At 40.1% G+C, this 22,005-nt stretch overlaps 1 protein-coding gene across 4 annotated transcripts in view; it reads left to right on the top strand.

The window, feature by feature from the left end:
* Positions 1-17,000, top strand: part of GAK (cyclin G associated kinase) — a 90,016-nt gene extending 73,016 nt beyond the window's left edge. For 2 of the 4 annotated variants that reach the window (XM_070938525.1, XM_070938526.1), the window contains 4 exons: positions 10,212-10,448; positions 13,011-13,159; positions 14,122-14,298; positions 16,290-17,000. In XM_070938525.1, the coding sequence (XP_070794626.1) occupies positions 10,212-10,448; positions 13,011-13,159; positions 14,122-14,298; positions 16,290-16,391 (665 nt within the window). In that variant the 3' untranslated portion in view covers positions 16,392-17,000. Of the gene's footprint in view, positions 1-5,786; positions 5,910-7,684; positions 7,805-10,211; positions 10,449-13,010; positions 13,160-14,121; positions 14,299-16,289 lie in introns of all 4 variants that reach the window. The other 2 variants (XM_070938523.1, XM_070938524.1) reach the window with 2 other exon arrangements.
* The last annotated feature ends 5,005 nt before the right edge of the window (positions 17,001-22,005 follow it).

The raw sequence follows: 22,005 nt of genomic DNA on the forward strand, positions 1-22,005 counted from the left end.
GTGTAGATGTAGATACAAATCCAAAATCTGAAAAATGCAGTTTGAATTTAAATGGAGGCTTGGAATTGTTGCTGAACAGAGAGCAACTGTAAAAGGAAATTGTCAAATAGGCAGCTTAAGGTACTCTTTATGACTTGTCTAGATTAAAATATGACTTGTAAGATGCTGCCCAGAGTCTCAATCTCATGACACAGATTGGCAATCAAGGTAAAAATTTCCTATGAGTGGAACAAAAGAAAGTTTTTTGGAAGCCAGACTAACATTGAAGTGAAATTGTATAAGGAAATTAAACCTCATCGTATTTTTTCTCCCAAATGCTAGAAAATTATTTAAAACAAAAGAAGCCAACCACAGAAAAAAGTGTGTGTTTTTTTTCTTTGTATATTCAATGGGGCAGATGTCTATTACTTGAGTTTAGGTGAGACTTGGGGGTGGGGGGAGAGGGCTTGATGGGGAAGAGACTAGAAGCAACAATAGCATTTTCTACAAAGTGTCCTGCTATTCCTAAGGATTATATGACTCAAAGTGTGCTACTATAACCAAATTCAGATCTATAGGTAATCCTCGACTTACGATCATACGTTTCGTGGTATGTTTAATGTCAGCACTGAAAAAAGTGACGTACTACCAGTCCTCACCCTTACAACCATCATAATGCCCTGTGATCACTGAGATTGCTACTGTTAGGCCCCTTCATAGCTGCCAGCCCCACGTGGTTTCCTTGGTTTACTGAGGTGATGAGAGAAATGAAGCAATTGAAAAATTGCCAAGAATGAGGGTGGTATAAAACCAAAAGTTGATGCAACTGAGAACTAGAAGGAATCTATATTCAGACTTAAGTTATAGCAGTAAGAGCAAAGTATCCCTTGTAAGATGCTTCTAGCTTTAATTTTATACATTAATGTACTTGATCTGCTATATATTCCCAGTATTCATTTCTTTAAAAAGTGTATATATTTATAATTTTTTTAAAGTTAGAAAGCTTTCAATTACAGACTGAATCTGTGATCCTTAAATGAGACAATTATGTATATTGAACATGGGTGCAAAACTATTGCTTCTGTCACTGATTAATGAAACCTCTTTTCGTTCTCAACTATATTGTTCTATATCAGTGTTCCCCAACCTTTTCGGCTCAACAGACAGGCATAGACAGTGGTAGCAGAGGGTTGGGTGGAGAGGGGATGGTTTCACGTGTGTGCGTGTGCTGCTTTCACAAATGCAGCTGCGCACACACACATGCATGCTTACCCACCACTTCCGCGGCTCCTGCAAATGGGCCACAGACCAGGGGTTGGGCCCCCCTGTTCTATATGACTGAGCCATCGGCTACGTCTTTTTGGTTTGTTTAATTGAGTCTCTGTTCAAATGCAAGAAGTTTAGACTTTCAAAACAAGGCATTTGTGAACCTGCCTGTTTGACTTAGAAAAGTTTTAGGAAAGAACTTGATAATGAAATTTCTAAAAAGAGAGGCCCTGTGATCTATAGAAGGGGCTTAAGGAGTCAAAAGCTGATAGTGATTTAATGCAAGCAGGCAGCTCTGTAATTGAATTCTGATGACTTTTCTAGCTAATTAAGAGATGCTAAACATGGATCTGAGGCTAGCTTAAATCTGATGCCATGCCAAACCTGTATCTTATTTTGAGGAAATCTTTAGTTACAGAATTAAAGGACCTTCTGAGTGCAGAAGACATCTGTTTGTACAGTAGCAACTAGAAGCTTGACAGTTGCGGCTAATAATATAGACATAATGCCTGGTGTTTTGTAGTATCTGATACCTGCCTGTGTTAACAACAAATAGCAGTTCAGTTATTTATACTTTTATTTGTGTCTTTGAGTCAGTTTTGATTCCTGGTTTTGACCCTGCCTGGACAAGTTTTCTTGGCAAAGTTTTTTTTCTGAATTGCTTTGCCATTGTCTGCTTCGTAGGGGTGAAAGACAGTGACTGGCTCAGGGTCATCCAACTGGCCTTGAGTCTAAGGCAGGACTAGAACTCAGTCTTCCAGTTTCTAGCTTAATGCCTTCACCACTACACCAAACTGGCTGTACATCTTTTACAAGTGCTTTATAAAATATTTGAGTTATGCTAGTTTAGCAGGCATTTTAACTGTTATTGTGAGCAGGAGTTTTCATGTATTAGACATTTGGATTCTATGTAGGATGCTTCAATTGACAAATCCATTATACTGAGATTGCACAGTAATCTTTACGACTGCGGAGCACTTCAAATTCACTTTCCGAAAGATGATTTAATCCCAGGAAAAAAAAATACAGCTATTTTGTTGCAGACAGGCTCATTTTGCTCGGCCTGTTCCAAAGCAACTTTCGGGGATCTAATCTGAAACTCTGCACTCTCCAAATAATCATCATTTAAAAAACAACAACAACAGGGTGAGGGCATTGCAGGTCTCAATATCTCATAATATGAAATGTCCATCTTTCCCCATGAAATACACTTTTCTGCTCTTGTCTTGACTGCTAAGTACCCTGTTTCCCCGAAAATAAGACATCCTCTGATAATAAGCCCAATCGGGCTTTTGAGCGCATGCTCTAAAATAAGCCTCCCCCTGAAAATAAGCCCTCCCTGAAAATATTTAAACGCAGAGCTGGAAATCAGGTAAGATGGCAAGAGGAGCCCTGTCTTGCTCCATGCACTCCAAAATAATAAGACCTTCCCGAAAATAAGGCCAAGGGCTTATTTCGGGGTTCAAAAAAATATAAGACAGGGTCTTATATTTGTAAGACCCAGTGTGGATCCAATTGTATTGGACACCATTTTATATTCTCTGCCCTGCTCTTTCCCAGTTCCTCAAGTGAAGGACTGAGAACTCTTGTTCCCAGCCATAATTATGGCAAAAGAAATAAGTTGAAGAAACCTAGTATTGAGTGCGACATGGCAGCACTATGACAATGTCTACTTCCTTGTTGAAACTTTTTCCATCTTGGCATACATATTCCAGATATGCAGGACTTCTGGAAATTGTAGTTAAAACTATTTGGAGAAGATGTATGTGTGGTGTGAGCACAGGATAAGGCTGGGCTAGGTGGTGTTCATGATGAAGATAAGGTTCTGCAGTTGCCTTAGAGCTTTTCTTCTGGTAATTTGGAGGTGTTTAAGGTCCTTATCAAAAGCAATTTGATAAGATATTCTAAGGTTTCAAATATTCAGATAGATGTTTAAACTGGTAACATCAAGGAGCTCCTCATGCCTGCATTGCTATTTTAATGCCTACTCAGAAATGAAGGGGGGAAAAATCCTTTTTTCACAGTCAGAAAACATGGTGTTTTAGAATGCAGGCCTAAATATACCCATAACTGTGGGTATATTTAGGTCTGCACTCTAAAAGATCATGATTTCATACACAGGAAGGTAAGCTAGCTATTTTGGGCTAATCTCATCATTAGCTGGATGATTATAGAGTGTATGTATTGCACCGGATTGTCCACTTTTAATTTAATATTCCTGTATCAAAATAGCACACTTGAATAGCACTGTAACATTTATCAGCATACCTGCTAAAGTGATACTATGATTTGTTTTAATATGCAGTAAATATCCTGATTTGGGTTAGCAACATCCTAACTTCCGTTAAAGACCTAACTGCAGTGTTTATTTATTTATTTTACAATGCAGCAAACCTTTCTGGGAGATTATAAATAGCAAAGCTTTTGAATACTCATTGGCATGGCTAATTAGCGTTTTGATAAAATCCAACACAAACAGGGATTTGTTTTTTAAAGCCAGCCATAGATGAACATATAAAGGAATACCGTAGTCAATGTGTAACAGCTTATCAATTCCTGTATCTGCAGCACAGGGCGTCCTCAACTTACGACCACAATTGAGCCCAAAACTTATGTTGTTAAGTGAGTTTTGCCCCATTTTACGGCTTTTCTTGCTATATTTGTTAAGTGAATCCCTGCAGCTATTAAATAAGTAACAGGGTTGTTAAGTGAATCTGGTTTCCCCATTGACTTTGCTGGTCAGAAGGTCACAAAAGGAGATCAATCACCTGACTCTGGGACACTGCAACCATCATAAATGTGACAGTTGCTAAGCATCCAAATGTAAATTGTTGTGACCATGAGGATGCTACAACAGTTGTAAGTGTGAAAAACGGTCGTAAGTCACTTTTTTCGGTGATGTTTTAACTTTGAAGGGTCAGTAAATGAATTGTTATAAGTCGAGGACTACCTGCTCAGTTTCCAAAGCAGAGTCTTCTACTAGAACAGTATTTCTCAACCTCAGCAGTTTTAAGATGTGTGGACTTCAACTCCCAGAATTCTGGGGAATTCTGGCTGGAGAATAATGTGAATTGAAGTCTACACTTCCTGAAGTGGCTGAGGTTGAGAAACACTAAGTTGGAATGCTAGCAAGGCGTGACTTCCTTATTTTCAGGGTTACTGTTTTGATAACAAAAGAGACCTGCTAGTTTAGTTCAGGGATCAGTTTTATTCAGCAGCACCTCCTCATATTTCTCCTGGATGCTTACAAGCACTATATGAAGACACATGCCTAACTCTTCCCTATCACACTCCTGTTCATGCTTCTTTATTCATAATTCACTAAGCTGTTGGATATAGCAGTTAATACAGGGGTGAAATTCAAAAATTTTCTCTACCGGTTCTGGTGTGGCTTGGTGGGTATGGCAGGGGAAGGATACTGCAAAATCTCCATTCCCACCCCACTCCAGGGGAAGGATACTGCAAAATCCCCATTCTTTCCTCACTCCTGGGGGAAGGATATTGCAAAATCTCCTTTCCCACCCCACTCGGGGGCGAGCCAGAAGTGGTATTTGCCAGTTCCCCAAACTACTCAAAATTTCCGCTACCGATTCTCCAGAACCTGTCAGAACCTGCTGAATTTCACCCCTGAGTTAATACCAATAAAGTTGTTGATTTAATCTGGTTTATGAACTTCGGAGGCAAGCAGAGAATGCATGTGCTTTGGGATGGCGGAAAATCAGTGCTTCATGTCCTTATTCAGAGATGATGTTTTGCTGCATGGCCTTTGAAGGAACTCAGCTAATCCTTTCTTCCATGCATGCCTTGAACAGGAATTTAGGAAAAGTTATCTATTGCTGCTCACCATGTATGAGATTTTAACCCTTCCAGGCAGTGAAAATATTAGGGGAGGGGTTTTTTGTTTCTCAGCACCTGTTTGCAAATAGATGGAGAGCAAGAGTGCCAGTTGAGTTCAAATCTAAAGGAGAAAAATCCAATGTCCTAACTGTATTTTCATAGCAATAGCAATAGCAATAGCACTTATATGGTACTTTATAGCCCTCTCTAAACGGTTTATAGAGTCAGGATATCGCCCCCAACAATCTGGGTCCTCATTTTACCGACCTTGGAAGGATGGGAGGCTGAGTCAACATTGAGCTGGTCAGATTGAACTACTGGCAGTCAGCAGAATTATTCTGCAATAATGCATCCTAACCACTCGGAGTGGTGCAGTGGCCTAGAGATGGAGTTCTCGCCTCACAATCAGGAGGCTGTGAGTTTGATCCTAGGTAGAGGCAGATATTTCTGTCTCTGGGCATAGTGAGAATATATCTACTGAACAAAACTCCTCATTGGTGACAGGAAGGGCATCTGGCCGGTAAATACTCTGCTAGCTCTATTCAATTGGCCAGACTCCATCCTGCAAGGGATTATCGGGTTGTTAAAAGATGATGAATGCATTCTAACCACTGCACCAGCTCTTGATCTGCTGGATGTTAAGTTTATGCAATTTTTTGCATACCTTTACCCTAACATATGGATTCTGATTTATGTCCTTTTAGGCAATTTGGCCCCAGAACCACCTAAAATAACTTCCTCGGCAAGCCAGCCAGACCTTTTAGGTGGCTGGGATTCTTGGACTGACAGCACTGTCCCAACAGCGCCTAAGAAATCAACTTTGGACGGTATGGTATGAAGCTGTCACTTGCATTTTTAGCCGCTAAAAGCAAGTAGGCAAAGCTAATAGTAATGTGAGATAGTGTCGCGAGACCTGACAGCTTTATAATGCAGTGCCTTTAAAATATATCTGCACGAAACACTTGGCTGTATAGCCAGTTTGGATTTTGTTTTCGAAAAGCGATAGCAAGGGCCTGTAAGCTTTCACGTTTGCAATTGCTAAGATTGCATTCTGCTGCAATTTGTAGAATATATTCAGACCTAAATGGTGGTTGCATAATAAAAGGAGAATTGGCAACAGCCTTCACCTAGAGTTGTATGTTTTAGAACTGAAAGTGAAACTTCATTATACGTGGATGGTGAAAAATTCAGGCATAAGCAGGCAGGGTCAATTGGCTACCTTGGTCCATATCTTATGCCCTGCCAAGTTTGCTTTCTGGCACTCTTTCTCATTGTGGTCTTAATAGAAGACTTTTTTTTTTTTTGAACTGCTGTTGCAATTTCAAGATAAAACCAGCAGCATGCAGGAAAATCAAAGATGAAGCATGACATCTTATTTTGGTCATTAAAGGAAATTAGAATGAAATGAATCGAACAGTAGAGTATCATGCATAGACAATAAAAGACGTTGGTTTCTACAGCTTCCCTACCTGCATCCTAAAGAATAAACTGAGCCCTTGTGAAGCATCTCAGTTAATCCCTCGATGTAAGGAAGCAAATTAATCCAATGTGCCAATCGGATTTGTTCAATGTCAAAGTTACACGGGCAAGGTTCTTTCTGAACTGAGATGCTTTACTCTGGCTTGTATTTTCCCTTCTCCTGCGTTATAAAAGCATGGTTGATTTTCGCCAATTATATCATTTAATCTGCTACCGAAACTGCTTCCACAGCAATCATGGGTTAATGGATCCCATAATATTAAGAGTGTCTCTGCTTCTGGATGCTACCTGGGGATTTGGAGAATTGTAGTCTTTTCACAAAAAGGAGTCCTAATAACAATTCTGGTCTTGTTATTCTTTTTTTTTTTTTAACAAAGAATTGGGACACACAGAAATAAATCCACATTAACTTTTTGAATTAATACCTTCACTTACACACACATTCACGCATCCCTATATACCAGTTTCAGAAGTCTAGCTGAGATTATGTTTAAATTTCCTAAACTTGAAGATGGCACAGCTATTGTTCATGATATCCAAGGGATTACTTGAAGAACAGCAGTTTCCATACACTTACCTAACTTCCAACAAGATTTGGCCAATACCAGCACGATACTTTATTCTCATATATTTACAAGTGGAAGCTATCTGTTGTTGGGAATACTGTGTCTTGTTTTGATTACCTTGTTCTGACTTTATAAAAACCTTCATTCTGATGCTTTTCGACATGCTACCATCTACTAGAAAGATTCTTCTGGTTTTGGGGCTTGCTTTGGGTGGGTCTCATATATCTCATCTCTGTTACTTGCCAGTCCGGACCTTTCCACAAACTCATAGCACAAGTCAGTCAGTCAGTCTCTCTCTCTCTCTCTCTCTCTCCCTCTTCTCTCTCTGCATGTTTATTTGTATACTTAGCATCCACTAATATGTTCAATCTGATAACTGCCTATTAACATGGATTACAATAATGGCAACAACCCAACTTACTTACAGACTGGGGGGAAGCTATGAAAAAGCCAGTGGACGCTGGCTGTGGTTGGAAAAGGTATCAAGCAGGTCCCAAAATGAATAGTTGCTGTTAAAAAACAACAACAACCAAGTGTTTGCATTTACTACTGCACAGGCCCAGCTTTCACATCAGGAGGGCCAGCGAGTGGCTCCTTGGGTCATTCCTCCAATCAAGCAAAATCACAGAATCTTGACCCTTTTGCTGACCTTGCAAACTTGAGAAGTGGCCTTCCAGGTAAGTGTTGGTATAAAACTAATGAAAGGCCATAGTCGTTACTCACCACTCGTTTTTATTTTAAGGGTACTTTTCCCATTTGACTTCAGCCACCTGCTGCTACAGTTTGTAGCCTTCACTCTGATTCTCTTCCAGAGGAGTTTTCCCCGGTTCTGTGAAATAATTCGATGCTGCTGTTTTTCATCCTTTGCTGCTCCTTTGAGGCCCACCTTGCCCTTTAATTTCAAAAAATGGAGAGCTGAGTCTGGTCCACCCTTTGAACCGGAATCCGTGCGAAAGATATGGAGAGAGGGTCAATCTGACAGACCGGTGGGACAGACCTGAAATTGAGTTAGAAGAGAGAGCAGCCTGACCCGTCATTGTGGCTGCTTGACGGGTGAAGAGGGTATTTAAAAAGTAATTGGATGAAAGCCCTCCGTAGTCCTCTGTGAAACTAGGCTGGCTGACTTACTTATGTCAGGAGCATTGTAATGTCTCTAGAAAGGCCACAAAATCAACGGTGCACAGGTAGTCCTCAACGTACGATCACGGTTTTACAAAATGCATGTTGCTAAGCGAGACATTTGTTAAGTGAGTTTTGGCCCATTTTGCAACCTTTCTTCCCGCAGTTGTTAAGTGAATCACTGCAGTTGTTAAGTTAGTCACACGGTTGTTAAGTGAACCTGGTTCCCCCATTGATTTTGCTTGTCAGAAGGTCACAAAAAGGGATCACATGACCCCCCAGGACATTGCAATGGTCATAAATATGAGTCAGTTGCCAAGCATTTGATTTTTTGATCATGTGACCATGGGAATGCTGCAGTGTTCATAAATGTGAAAAATGGTCATAAGTCACTTTTTTCAGTGCCGTTGTAACTTTGAACAGTCACTAAATAAACTGTTGTAAGTCAAGGACTACTTCCCAGTTAGTTCCCCATTCTTTTTTCCATCCTCCTTGTTCATATTTAAGGAAAGATTTGGAACACGTCCAGCGGATCACAAGGAGATACAAATAACGGAGTTGCCTCTCCAAATAACTCTGACAGTCAGAAGAATTGGGGCCCAATTACTAGATGAGCAATTCCTGCACAGAAAGCCTTTTTTTTTTTTTTTTTGCACCATTTCATTTAATCTTTACTTACCAGTTATTACATTTGTATCCTGCCAGCTCAGCACAGGACTCCTAATGATTTTGTTATTAGACTGTTGTTCTCTTCGTGCAATCGTGCATTTTTCCTTTCTGAAAAAAGTAATAAAAATGTAATACTAGTATGAGGATTATTATTCTGTGAGGGTGGGTGACTGGCATTTTTCAGGTGTTTTGAACAGCACCTCTCACATTCCCTTGGCATTGACCATGTTGGCTGATAAAGCTGTAGTCCAAACATTGGAAGGATACCACGTTAGCTACCCCTACTTCTAAATATGCTATCTAAATATGTACATGTGCAACCCTCACTTACAAAAATCTGATGCCAATGATAAGTCATCCTTCATTTTGAAAAAAAGAATACACTTTATTTATTTGTTTATATTCAGGCAACTTGCAATTTCCCAAATATGGCCATGCATTTTGGTGTGTGCCATAATTTTGTTCAGTTTCTTGTTGGAATGGCTGGTGGTATTGGAGGTTCTATTCACAAACAGGTGTGATGTCAGTAACTTCTCCCAGTTTGAGCTCCTCAAGCATCTGGCCCTCTGTTTTCCCTTCCCTTCCCTTCCCTTCCCTTCCCTTCCCTTCCCTTCCCTTCCCTTCCCTTCCCTTCCCTAGAAAGAAAGTTTGTATGCTTTCCACCATTTAACTTACGTTTAAAGAGCAGCACTAAGAGTTACTGCAAGCTTTTATGTTGTGTCTGTCCAGGCTATCTTAGACTACAGATAGTCCTTGACATACAACCATTCATTTAATGACTCTTCAAAGTTACAACAGCACTGAAAAAAGTGACTTCGGACTGTTTTCACACTTAACGACCATTACAGCATGATCAAAATTCGGACACTTGGCACCTGGTTCATATTTATGATGGTTGCAGTGTCCCAGGGTCATGTGATCCCCTTTGGCGACCTTTTGACAAGTAATGTCAATGGGGAAGCCAGATTCACTTAACAACTGCAAGAAGAAAGGTCATAAAATGAGGCAAAACAACTATCTGACTTAGCAACAGAAATTTTGGGCTCAGTTGTCATTGTAAATTGAGGACTACCTATATAGCATATCAGTACTTGCAGTCACTGATATTTGCAGTTTGGACCGTTGAAAGATCTTGCCGTACTTTTTACTAATGGTTTTGGCTCAGGGTGCTGCTTTTGAATTACATTTAAGAACACCTTCCTTACTAATGTCATGATAGAATTGCTCTTGGAAAGGTTTCCCTTCCGACTCAAGCATAATTTAGTTTATTAAAATGTCCAATTGTTTCTTATCTAGGAACATCTAGTGGAGGATTCTCAGCTGGCAGTTTTGCGTCCAAGTCAGCTCAAAAATCAGCGGGGACTCAGTGGCAAACAAGCAAGCCACAAACCACCGGCACTTCATGGCAACCTTCACCCCAGCCCAAACCTCCGGAACAAGCCAAGTTGGGCACACAACCCAAACCCAACTACACTGTGAATTTTAGTGTAATCGGAGGGCGGGAGGAGAGAGGTATCCGAGTCCCTGGCTTTGGTAAGTACATGACATCAGACTTGCATTGGGCTGTAATCTTTTACCGTACACGTTTCAACTGGCAGCAAATCCCCATTAACTTTAAGGGGACAGGTTTTTCTGATTCATCTAGCTGAGGCAGCACAGTTAAATTCTGGATTCCAATATTTTTTTTTTAGGTCGTTCACATAGACAAAATGTAGTATCCCTTGAAACAGAGTGTACCTACTTCCAAATTCCTCCATTCATTTCCTCTATCTCTTTTTAATTTACATTAGAGAGGGCAGCCCCCACTATATGGCTGAATGTGATCTGCTTGGCCTGCATAGGGCAAGTTTGTTCCATGCTTCTGTATGGTAAAATGAAAGTGGATGTTATAACTTGTTAGATTTCTCTCTCTCTCTCTCTCTCTCTCCCTCTCCCTCTCTCTCTCTCTCTCTTTCTCTCTCTCTCTCTCTCTCTCTCTCTCCCTCCCTCCCTCCCTCCCTCTCTCTCCTCTCCCTCTCTCTCTTCCTTGCTCCCACTCCCTCTCTCTCTCTCTGTGTAATGAGTTGCCTATACAGATTCTGATATTATATTTTGTGTTTGTATTATGTTGCTATGAGCTGCTCTAAGTTGCTCTGGATTTGGAATTTAAATCTAATTAAATAATCTGATTGACTTTACAAGATGGGCTGGGAGTTGTGTTTAGGCTCGGGAAGGCAATTCTAGCACAGTCAAATTGATTTATGTAGATCCCCAGCTTTCACAATTTAAGGAGTGTACATCTAAATTTATGAACATTCCTTCTTTTTTCTTTTCATTAAAAATGTGTGTATTTAGTCAATTGGGGCTTTTTACGCTTGTCCAGGACGCTGATGGGTTGGACATGAGGATTGCCTACAGAACTTTTTTTTTTTTTTTCATTTAAAGAAAGTGTAAGGGATACTCTTTATCTCCATTATCCTGGGCAGGGTAGAGTCTTTTCCAGTCAGAATGAAACTTTTTTTCTTTGGCTGGGAATTCTCCCATCATCCTTCATCTTTGCTCAATGTTGGTGAGGACTGCTGACAGTTGTAATTCAACAATAGCTGAAGTACTACAAGTTGTCTATTCCTGCTTTAACAGAGGTCTGAGGAGCTCTCAGCTTCAGAGCACATCTTCCATAATGGTTAATCCAAGGTCATCTAGTCATTCTCTGAATATAGTAAAAAGTTGAATGCTGCTACTAATTGCAGCAGTATAGATCTCTTACACTGCCAGTGTGAGAGGTGTAGACTGAAAGAAGAAAATGAATAGGAATGTTTACTCACCTGATGCTACCTAATCATTCTGTGGCTATGATGAAATTCTTAAACCAAGATTTTCTCAGATCTCACCATTAATTTTTGGGCTATGCTGAGATTCTTAACTGGAAACATGTAAATAACAAGTAATTGATCGAATTGACTTGTAATATCTAGTGGCCTTATAAGGAAGATAAGAGTTTAGTAAGTCATCAGTTTTTCCCCCTTAGTCTGCATCAAAGGAACACACTAATTCAGGAATAAGCCCTGTTGAAAAAAGTTGGATTTGTTTCTGAGCAAGGAGATATAACCAGCGATGGGTTTCACATATTTTTACTGTTGTGATCCGCCAGCAGCCTGCGGAGCTGGCAGTGGAGTAGGACAGCAATGAGGCTGAGGAAGAACATGGGCCAGTCCTGGAGGCTGGGGAAGGCCCGGATGAGGGTTCTGCATCGGAGGCAGAGATGGGGCTAGGGCCATCGGGGAGTGAGGTGCGGACTCCAGAGCCTCCAGAGACTGATAGGAGTAAGGCAGAGGAACAGGAGGAACCTGTTCTAATGCACGCATGAGAAGAGCTGCCAGAAGGCAAGAGCAGCTCAAGCAAAGAGGACAATTTGGGAGTAGAGCCAAGAGATGATTGGCCCCTCCCATAAGACTTAAAACAGACCAGCAACGGCGTTTAGGCTTTGCTGGAAAACAACGTTGTAGCTTCATCATCTTCTTCATCTACACCTTGTATTTATTTTTGTATCTGTGACTTCTGAACGTTTGCCAAGAAAGGTCTTTGGCAGTTTGCCTAATTGGACCAAGGTTTGCGATAGGACTGAGGAGTTTGTGTTGGGAGGAATTTGCTTTAATTTAGTTGAACGACGCTGGGAATGAAGTAATTCTCAGCTGTTCAAATAAAGTCTGTTTTTTTCACTGACTGATTTTCCTACTATTTTCTTGGGCCTGGGTCACAACACTTACCACTGGTTCTCCGCGCGTGCACATGCTCACTTCACGCATGCGTCTTCCGTGCATGCACCCGTCCTTCTGCACATGCGCTATGCTCGCGCGCACGCCTTTTGCACATGCACCCGGCCTCGGAAATATGGCTAAATAGGACAGCATTACGTGGGGCGGGCCCACCTGCAGTCACCGCTACTGGTTCGCCTGAACCGGTATGAACTGGCCGAATACCACCTCTGGATATAAGTTTCCTAAAAGATAGTGGCTCAGTAATCACCAACATGAATAATGAATAACAAATATGTCATTTCTGTGTAAAGTTTCTATCAACAGGAAAATGCCTAGCTTTTTTTTTCTTCTTTGCCAGGACACAAACCCAAAGTTTCAGAAAATGATTTTGAAGACCTTTTGTCAAATCAAGGCTTTTCAGCAAAATGTGACAAAAAAGGATCCAGAACCATTGCTGAGATGAGAAAGCAAGAACTATCTAAAGATATGGACCCTCTAAAATTAAAGGTTTGTCGCATTTATGATGAACATTTCCCCTTGCTTCAGATTCTTGCCGTGTTTTCGACCAAGAAGTGGACTATACACAGTGCAAAAAGAATTTCCAATATAAGAGGCAAAGGTTACAAAATAAAGTGCAGTAGGAAGGAAGGTGGATGCCTTAGTACAGAGGTGTCAAATTCGATTTCATTGAGGACCGCATCAGTGTTGTGTTTGACCTCAGGAGGCCTGGGTGGGCGTGGCCAGCTTTACGTCACTTGTGTCAAGGGTGCCTGTGGTGGCCCGAGCATGCTCCGGAGCTCTGTTTTCAGCTGCGACAGCCTCCTGCAACCCTCTGCCAGAGAAAACGGAGCTTGGGGGGGAGGCCCTCCCAAGCTCCGTTTTCACTGGCAGAGGCACTGCGAGTTGGTCCTTCACTGTTTCCAGGGTGACCCCGCGGGCCAGATCTAAACACCCCATGGGCCAGATCCGGCCCCCAGGCCCTGAGTTTGACACCCCTGCCTTAGTGGGCATAAGTAAGAGATCTCAGGTTCTGTCTTTGGCATTTTCAGTTAAAAGGAAGTCAAGTAGCAGAGCCAGGAAAGATCCTGAAAAGCATGCCTATCAATGTAAGGAATATCTATTGTGAGACAAGGGACTGAGAGTGTAACAAGTCAAGGAGTTGCACAGTTGGGGTTGAGAGCCAATAGGTGCATTGATAGGAAAAACAAATGTGTAAAAGCTTCTGTATATTAAGAAGTGGTGAGCTTAAGCTCAGTGCTATAATAGATAAGCAGAAGCAGTTGTGAACTCATCACAAGCAAAGTGGGTCAGTGGCTGTTAGAAAGAGTGTATTAAATCATTGCATATGGACATTGTCAGTTAACAAATATTGCTACGGGTAGCAATAAAAAGAAACAAATGATGTCAATGAAATGTTGTGCAGCATTTGGCTTATGTGAATTTCCATTCCTTCCCGTTTCCTCTGCCAGCTTCTAGACTGGATTGATGGAAAAGAGAGGAACATAAGAGCTTTATTATCTACTCTTCACACTGTGCTTTGGGAAGGTGAAACCAAATGGAAGCCAGTTGGGATGGCAGACCTGGTTACCCCTGACCAGGTCAAAAAGTACTATAGAAAAGCAGTGCTTGTCGTTCATCCAGATAAGGTGAGTGTCTGGTAAATACTCACAAATGGATAGAGTAATTAACATTCACATGAATGTTAATTACAGGTAGACCTTAACTTACAACCGGTTGTTTAATGGCCCTCTTCAAAAAAGGTACCAATGACTCATTTTTGAATTATGACTACCAGCTCCCCTCCCACACACACACATACTGCTGTTGTCAAAAGTTAAACTGCATCACGCTCTCTGCTAACTGCCGTTGCTTTGGGTGTGCAGTATTTAAAAACAAGCATGGTTTGCCACCACAGAAACAATATATAGCGGATCATGGAAGTGCTTCGTCAAATCTTCCTGATTTATGGAATATACACAAAGATAGGCGAGTTGCTATCATCCTTCTTGTGGTGGTTGCTTTAGGGAGCAAGGTTTCTGACTATAGCACTAGCACTTAGACTTATATACCGCTTCATAGTGCTTTACAACCCTCTCTAAGCGGTTTACAGAGTCAGCGTATTGCTCCCAACAATCTGGGTCCTCATTTTACCCACCTCGGAAGGATGGAAGGCTGAGTCAACCTTGAGCCTGGTGGGATTCGAACTGCCAAACTGTTGGCAGCCGATGATCAGCAGAAGTAGCCTGCAGTACTGCACTCTAACCACTATGGCTCTAGAAGTAGGCCTCGACTTGAGAACCTTAAGGCAACCTGCCCATTCCAACCTTCCCAACCTGAATGTAAATGCCAGCTTTTGGCAAAAATGCCATATAGGTTGGCTAGTTGCCAAGGGCCCAAAATGCAGTCACATGACGGGGGGGGGGAGCTAACTTTGGAACTGGATCATAAGTAACTTCTTTTGTGGGGGACGGTCCTGTCATAACTTCAAAGAGTTGTAAATCAAGGACTACCTGCTGACTGTTTCTGGAACAGGAAGGGGAAATCATTCAGATAGTTTGTCCTCAGTGGCATGTGGTTCCATATTGACATCTGAACCATTCTTGTTCATCTCTAATGGGCAAATTGGTTGATCATGTCCCACTGAGAAAAAAAAAAACGCAGTTCATAGCTCATTCAGTGCACGCATCCTTCTTTGAAAAAAAAAATTGTTACTATAGGAACTCAGTGTGCAGATAGTAATATTATCGGGGATTTCTTTTTTTTTTTTTTTATTGAAAAAGTTTTTCAAATACAAATTTTCCCCCCTTTTTCCCCCCCTCCTCCCTAACCCCCCCTCCCCCTCCCCTCCCCCTGTGGCTTCTTCATAATAAAACCCAAATTCATAACAGATTATATAATACTTTACCATCCCCTTACTCCATCCCCATATGCTGACCCTTTCTTTCTAATAATATTATCATATCCCCCTTATACTATACATTTCAAAATGACATTCTACTATAACATTATATAATAACTCCTAATTTAGCATAATATTATTATATCTCCCAGTTTAGCGATTTCTGCTCATAATCTACCCTTTTTCTACCCCCCCATACATATATCTCTTAAATCAAATCTTTTATGTATATTAATATAACATTTCAAAGCAACCTTCCGCTATAAAACTATATAATAAATCCTAATTTAACATTTATTCAATTCATAGTCTACCCATTTCCTTCACCCCCATCGTTATATCTCTTAACTCAAATCTTTTACATATATTCATATATCTAAACATAATATCCCTTTTCTTAAACTAAACAATCAATAAACTAACCTGTCTCCACCCACTTTCCTACAAGACTACCATACTTAATAATTCGTAATATCTTTATTCTGCCCACACCACTAAAAAATATTCCCTTATGTAAATAAAATCCTCTTAAAAAAGACTTTAAGCTTGTAATCCATATAATATCTTCTGTAATGTCTTTCAGCTGGATTGTAAACTCCATCACCCATGTTAGTTAGGGGATTTCTTCTTAACTCCAGAAATGAAGCTAATTGCTTGTGATGCAAGTTAAGCTTGCTTGCTTTTGCAGTTGAACAATTGCACTGTAATTCAGTTTTGTGTTTGTTTGTTTGTTTACAGGCTACAGGGCAGCCTTATGAGCACTATGCCAAAATGATCTTCATGGAGCTGAACGATGCGTGGTCAGAATTTGAAAACCAAGGCTCAAAATCCCTTTTTTAACAGAAAGTCCCTCTTTGCAAGGGAATTGATTTCAAAATGCATTGGCAGCAAAATTGAATCTCGAGTGCTGTAGTGTAACCTCCTTAGTTGGAGGAGGGAGGCGAAACAACTTTCCCTGTTCTTGCACAATTTAAAACTGTACACGCAGCCACACAGTGTGTATTGTAGGAGATAAAATGTGAAACTTTGCAAAGATGGCATTCCCATCAGTGCTGGGAAGTTTGTGTGGTGGAAGTGGCAAGTTTCAGGCTATGTTAGAGAAGGTTGAATGCACCAGTAATTCTAATAATGGCTGCTGGCGTGAGCAAAATTTTGCTAGTGGGAACATCATCTGTTTGCATCTTGATTTTTTTAAAAAAACTTTCCATTTGAAAAACACAAAACCTCAATTTGCATTTCTGTTTTATTTCCCATGTAGTCTTTGTGATTCCCCCCACCCTTTTGTTCCTTGTTTGCCTTATTTAAGTGCTTTTGTTACCCTATAGTCTGTGAGTTTGTGTGACATCATTTTTTTTCCTCGTTTCTGTTAGAGGTGTACATTTTTCTTCTATATTTTATGTAATCCTTCCAATGATCATTCTGTAAATAATTAAAATAGTTTTCTGACAACACCTGTGTTCCTTACCCTGCATCAACAGTTGCTTAGCCAAAAGCTCTTCCAATTGGAGAAAGAAGTTGGCTTGGGCGAATCTTGGGTTTGTACTACTTCCTTTTTTAAAAAAACGAACTTGTAAACTATAAACAAAGAAGCAGAGCTCAAGGGCTGTGCAGTCTTGCCTTATTTATTATGGTACTGTTGGAGGCAAGACAGTTAATGTTAAAGTGTTCAACCAGAAAGATAGCGCTTGTGACTTCTCCCTCTTGGCTGCACCGGGTGATCGACACGCAATTTGCAGGCAGGTTGACACATGCACAGATGGAAGCTGAAGTCCATTTGGTTACTGCTTTGGTTCGCATTTGATGAAATTGCGTAAACGTTGCCTCTTTAATGGCCATTTTGAAGGAGTGTGCATACTTTTGTTAGCCATTGCTAACTTTTGTTCATTATTTATGAAGTCTGTAGAGTCTGGAGGTTTGCATGGGTGGATACGTACCCTCTTCAAGACTATCAATATGTATAATTAAATTAGATGGATAGACAGATATTATTTTAAAGACAATCCCCTTACTTGATGTGTCCTTTAGAACACTTAGTTCTAAAACCGGGGAGGAAAAAAAAATCACTTTTGGGTGTAACTTAACAATACTGTAATGTAGTTCAATGTATCAGATTAGCAGCATGCTCAATCAACATTTGATCTCCGAGCTGCATTAGTAGCTCCCAATAAGAGAGTCTAGTTTGCCGTTCAAATTCATTCACTGTTTTGATGGTATTATGAATTGTTTTATCTGGTTACAGGTGACCGCTGAGGTGAAAGCTTGACATAATCACTGAAGGGCTGTTTTATTTGTGAGCAACTCCTGAACAAATTTAATTCAAAGTGCTGTGTCTTTTTCCCTTTAGAGCAGGGGCCGCCAACCTTGGCAACTTTAAGAGTTGTGGACTGCAACTTCCAGAATTCCTCAGCCAGCTTTGAGGAACTCTGGGAGTAAAAGTCCACAAGTCTTAAAGTTGTCAAGGTTGGAGACCCCTGCTTTAGAGAACCAACTCTATTTTTGGGAAAAAGAAGGGCAGAAGTGTTGATGAGAGGCCCTATTTAAAAAAAAAAAAAAAAACCTCTAAGTTGGTGTCAACTAGAGAAAGATGTACAAAGTCGAAACAAGAAAGTGTGGAAAAGTTTGAAATTCTCACAACTACTTGAAACACTTCTTTTCCCCTGAAGAAAATGCAACGGGGTTGCTAAAATGGTTTTTAGAGGTGATCATATTAGGCTGAAAACCCTAATGTATAAGGCAGGGACAGGAAACCTAGGGCTCTTTCTGTGTCGTTGGATTATAGTTTTGAAACATCTTGCACCACTGGCTATGTTAGCTAAGGCTGATGGAAGTTCAGCAACATTTACAGCCTCTAACCCATTGGGAAGTTTCTGTAAATCTGTAAAAATTAGGATAAAATGCAGAATTAGAGTAAAACAAAGCCCTCCTTGTAAATTCCTGCACTTCTAAATAGAGCTGCTTGCAACTTAATCTTTAATAACAGGAAACACTTTGTGCAGCCATTTTTAAAGGCAGGATAAATTCAGAGATGATAGTTTAGGGGTCTCGTCCCCCCCCCAAATAGATTCTTTGCTGCTTTACTTTACTCTCTGAGTTGAGAGGAATTGGTGTATAATACACCAACATTACAGTTGCCCTGGTTTGGTGTTCCAGAAACCCCAGCTTGATTTCTTGGGGGAAGAAATGGTTGAAAGGGGTCAGTGCAATTCCCCTAAATACTGTAATTGCCAGATTATAGAGCACAAACTGTCTCTTATTCTTAGAATATCTCTTGCTGTTAATTGTGTACAGTCTGGGCCATTCTTAAAACACAAGGACAGATCTAGTGGGAGTCGAGAACATCTGCCTGCCCCTTAATTGCTAGTCTTGGTCTGTACTAGAATTAATTTAGAAAAAGGATCTGTGATTTCTGCTGTATACGTATGACATATTTTATATACAGCCAGCACTGCAAATTAATCTGCTAGCTAACATACTCATAGTATCTAGGACTTTTTGATCAAACCTCAACAGCTTTTTAGTCATAACACAGAGTTGCATTAGATTCAAAGGGCTTTCGTCCTTTTTTGAAGCCTTTCATAAGAAACCTATTTGGGATGTTTTGCTGCTGCTTTGCACTCCCTTGTTGGAAGAAACTTTGGTTCTTAGCTTGCCATTCAAAATACACTTCTATGCCCAGGTCATCCCCTAGCATATGATATAGTAAAACCATGTCCTCCTGGGAATTCTTTTATGGACAGATGCCAGTGACATAGGAGGGAAATCTGTATGGATGTGGGTATCATATCCAGGAAAGGGACCCAATTTAAGGTCTCAGGATTGTATTGGGAAGAATGGAAGTACATTTCTACTTTCTTTCTCCCCCTCTGAAATTCAGTCAGGAGTAACTAATGTAACACTAAAAAATGCTATTAAGTGACACTTAGCTATAAGTCACCTTCAGCTTAGATATGGCCCACTCAGTGGAACTTCCAATATGTTTTCAGATGTGCCATTAAGAGTGAGAACTGCAAACATCTCAGCATAATCCACTCCAGATAAAACTTCAACTTTCATGACTCTTCCAGGACCTTTTTGGAGATGCAGCTTTAATAAATATTCCTTCTGACCACAAAGTGGTAAAATGGTTGCGTATAGACAGGTTCTACCGAATATCTTTCAAGAGGGCAAATATTCAAGTTATATAAAGAGTATAGATCACATAACTTACTACTCTAAGATCCTTCATTTTTGCTACAGTGATCAGAAAGTGAGTATCAGATTCCCAAAGTCTGATTCCTTGCAAATTAGTCCTTTAAATGAAGCTGCTGTGAATTCCAGAGAGAGAGAGAGTCCAGTTTATAAATGCTTGAAATAACAATTTGCTATAGTTCTGTCAATGTTGATGGTACCTTACCATAAAACATAAGGAGAAAAAAAGCCATGGCTTTATCTAGATTAATTTACAGTCTATATTTCAAGAAAGGTATCTGAGTTAATAGTTGGGGTAGAAACCTTGCATAGGTTAAGTGTAAGCCAGTTTTAATTTGGATGGTAGTGGTGCTTTCTTTGATGAATTATTATCTTTCTCTGGTGAATTATAACATATTAAAATAGTAGTTGCCTGGAAACAAAAGCCTGGTGATATTTTTAAAAAATTACATTCCAAGCAACTTCAACCTGCAATCATTTCTTTTTAGAGGTACTTGGTACTGAAGTTCAGAAAAATGCAAATTTAAATCAGTGTTAAACCAACAGCATTGAAAAAGAAGTTAATAGTCTGGTAATCGGGGGTAACATTTTACCACTATATGTGTATATATACTTATTATAGTGTAAGAGGGATGAAAGTACATCTGTGCCAGAACAAGCTCCATGATCAATGCTCTAGTTTTGGGAACTGGATAGTCAGCATCATCTTTGGAGCTGGTACAGATTTTAATTTTTAGGTGAGTTAAGATTTTCTTTTTAAAGATTATTGCTTGCATGGTCTAAATCCAATTTAGTTTCTTTGATGCAGTATTTGATGCAGCTGCTATATTATGTTTACCTCTTCTGATTTATATAGGATATATACATGCTGTGAATATTTTAAGGGCAACATAAGAAATCTACCTTACACCATCTCAATTTTGGTAGCCCGTTTCAACTGTTACCCAGCCTCAGTGGCATCACATTTCCCCCAACTTGGATTATCCCTTCTTAACCAGCGACTGAGCTTAGAAACATCGTTGTTAATATGTAATATTCTTTTGCTCAAAAATCAACTTTGTAGGATTTTCAGGCAGGTTTCGTCCTCTACTGTTCCAAGAGATAGGAAGACCTGTATCTGTGACTTTTTACAGAGTACGCATGTACTCTTCCACTGAGCCATGCTATATCTTTCACTAGCTTGTATCCGATTTTATTATGCTGTAGCGGGGAAAACTGTTCCAATTCGAGAAGAGCTTTAGCAGATTGTTGGCTGTGAACATGCCAAGCTCTTGCTCAGTTGGAATTTTAGCATTTTGGCCAAAGAATTTTAGCTGGAATGTCAAAGCTGTTCTTTCATTCAAGTTAATGGATACCTCTGTAAGCCTTTCTTTCTCGGGTTGTTTTTTTCTACCCCTCTAGCATCAATTGAAATCAATGGAAGCCATGCTATCCCCAAAGAGGATTTAAGTCTTCAGAAAAATAATACCAGTTGGCTGGTTCTGTTAACTGCTTTAGAAATTCTATTCTTTACCTTTCTCCCCCCCCTCCCCCATTTTCTTTAGAGGATATTTCAGTGTTGTGAAAGGCAGTGGTATACAGCACATTATTTGACAGATTTATTGCAGCAATTCTATAACTTTCTTCCTCTGGGGAAAAAAAATGCTTGTTTTCCCACACAATAATAGTAGCATTTTCTTTTTGTGACATAGAGATGCTTTTGTAAACTCACATAACTGTGGAAGCATTGCTGGGAATATCCGGTGAAAATATGGATTCTTTCAAATCAGTAGTGCTTGGTTTTTTTCCCATGCCTCAATCAGTGATTTATTGCATTCTTTAATCCAATTATATTTTAGGTATAACTGTCATAAATATGTTGCTCAATTAGCAATCAAAATAACATTTCCCCTTTTTATTTCTGTATTACAATTTGCAAATCATTCCTCTAGAGCAGTGTTTCTCAACCTTGGCGATTTTAAGGTGGGTTGCTGGGCAATTCTGGAAGTTGAAGTCCACACAGTTGAAGTCTTAAAGACACCAAGGTTGAGAAACATTGCTGTGGAATTCAATCCTCCATTCCTGATTTTGAGCATAACCCAGAACAGTAACAACAGATTTGAGCAATGAGATTTTAAAAAGGGGAAGGGGGGGGGAAATCAAGCCTACAGCAATAAAAAATTAGGTCTGGCAGCCTCACTTGGGGAGCAAGGAAAAGTCATTTCTGTATCCTCTCATGTACCTTGGACTTCCATATGGCTTTTGCACCTGAAACCTCCGAATTAAA

Source organism: Pituophis catenifer, unplaced genomic scaffold (genome assembly GCF_029215685.1).
Source record: "Pituophis catenifer annectens isolate HBS135680 unplaced genomic scaffold, rPitCat1.0.hap2 SCAF_2, whole genome shotgun sequence".
NCBI lineage: Eukaryota > Metazoa > Chordata > Lepidosauria > Squamata > Colubridae > Pituophis > Pituophis catenifer.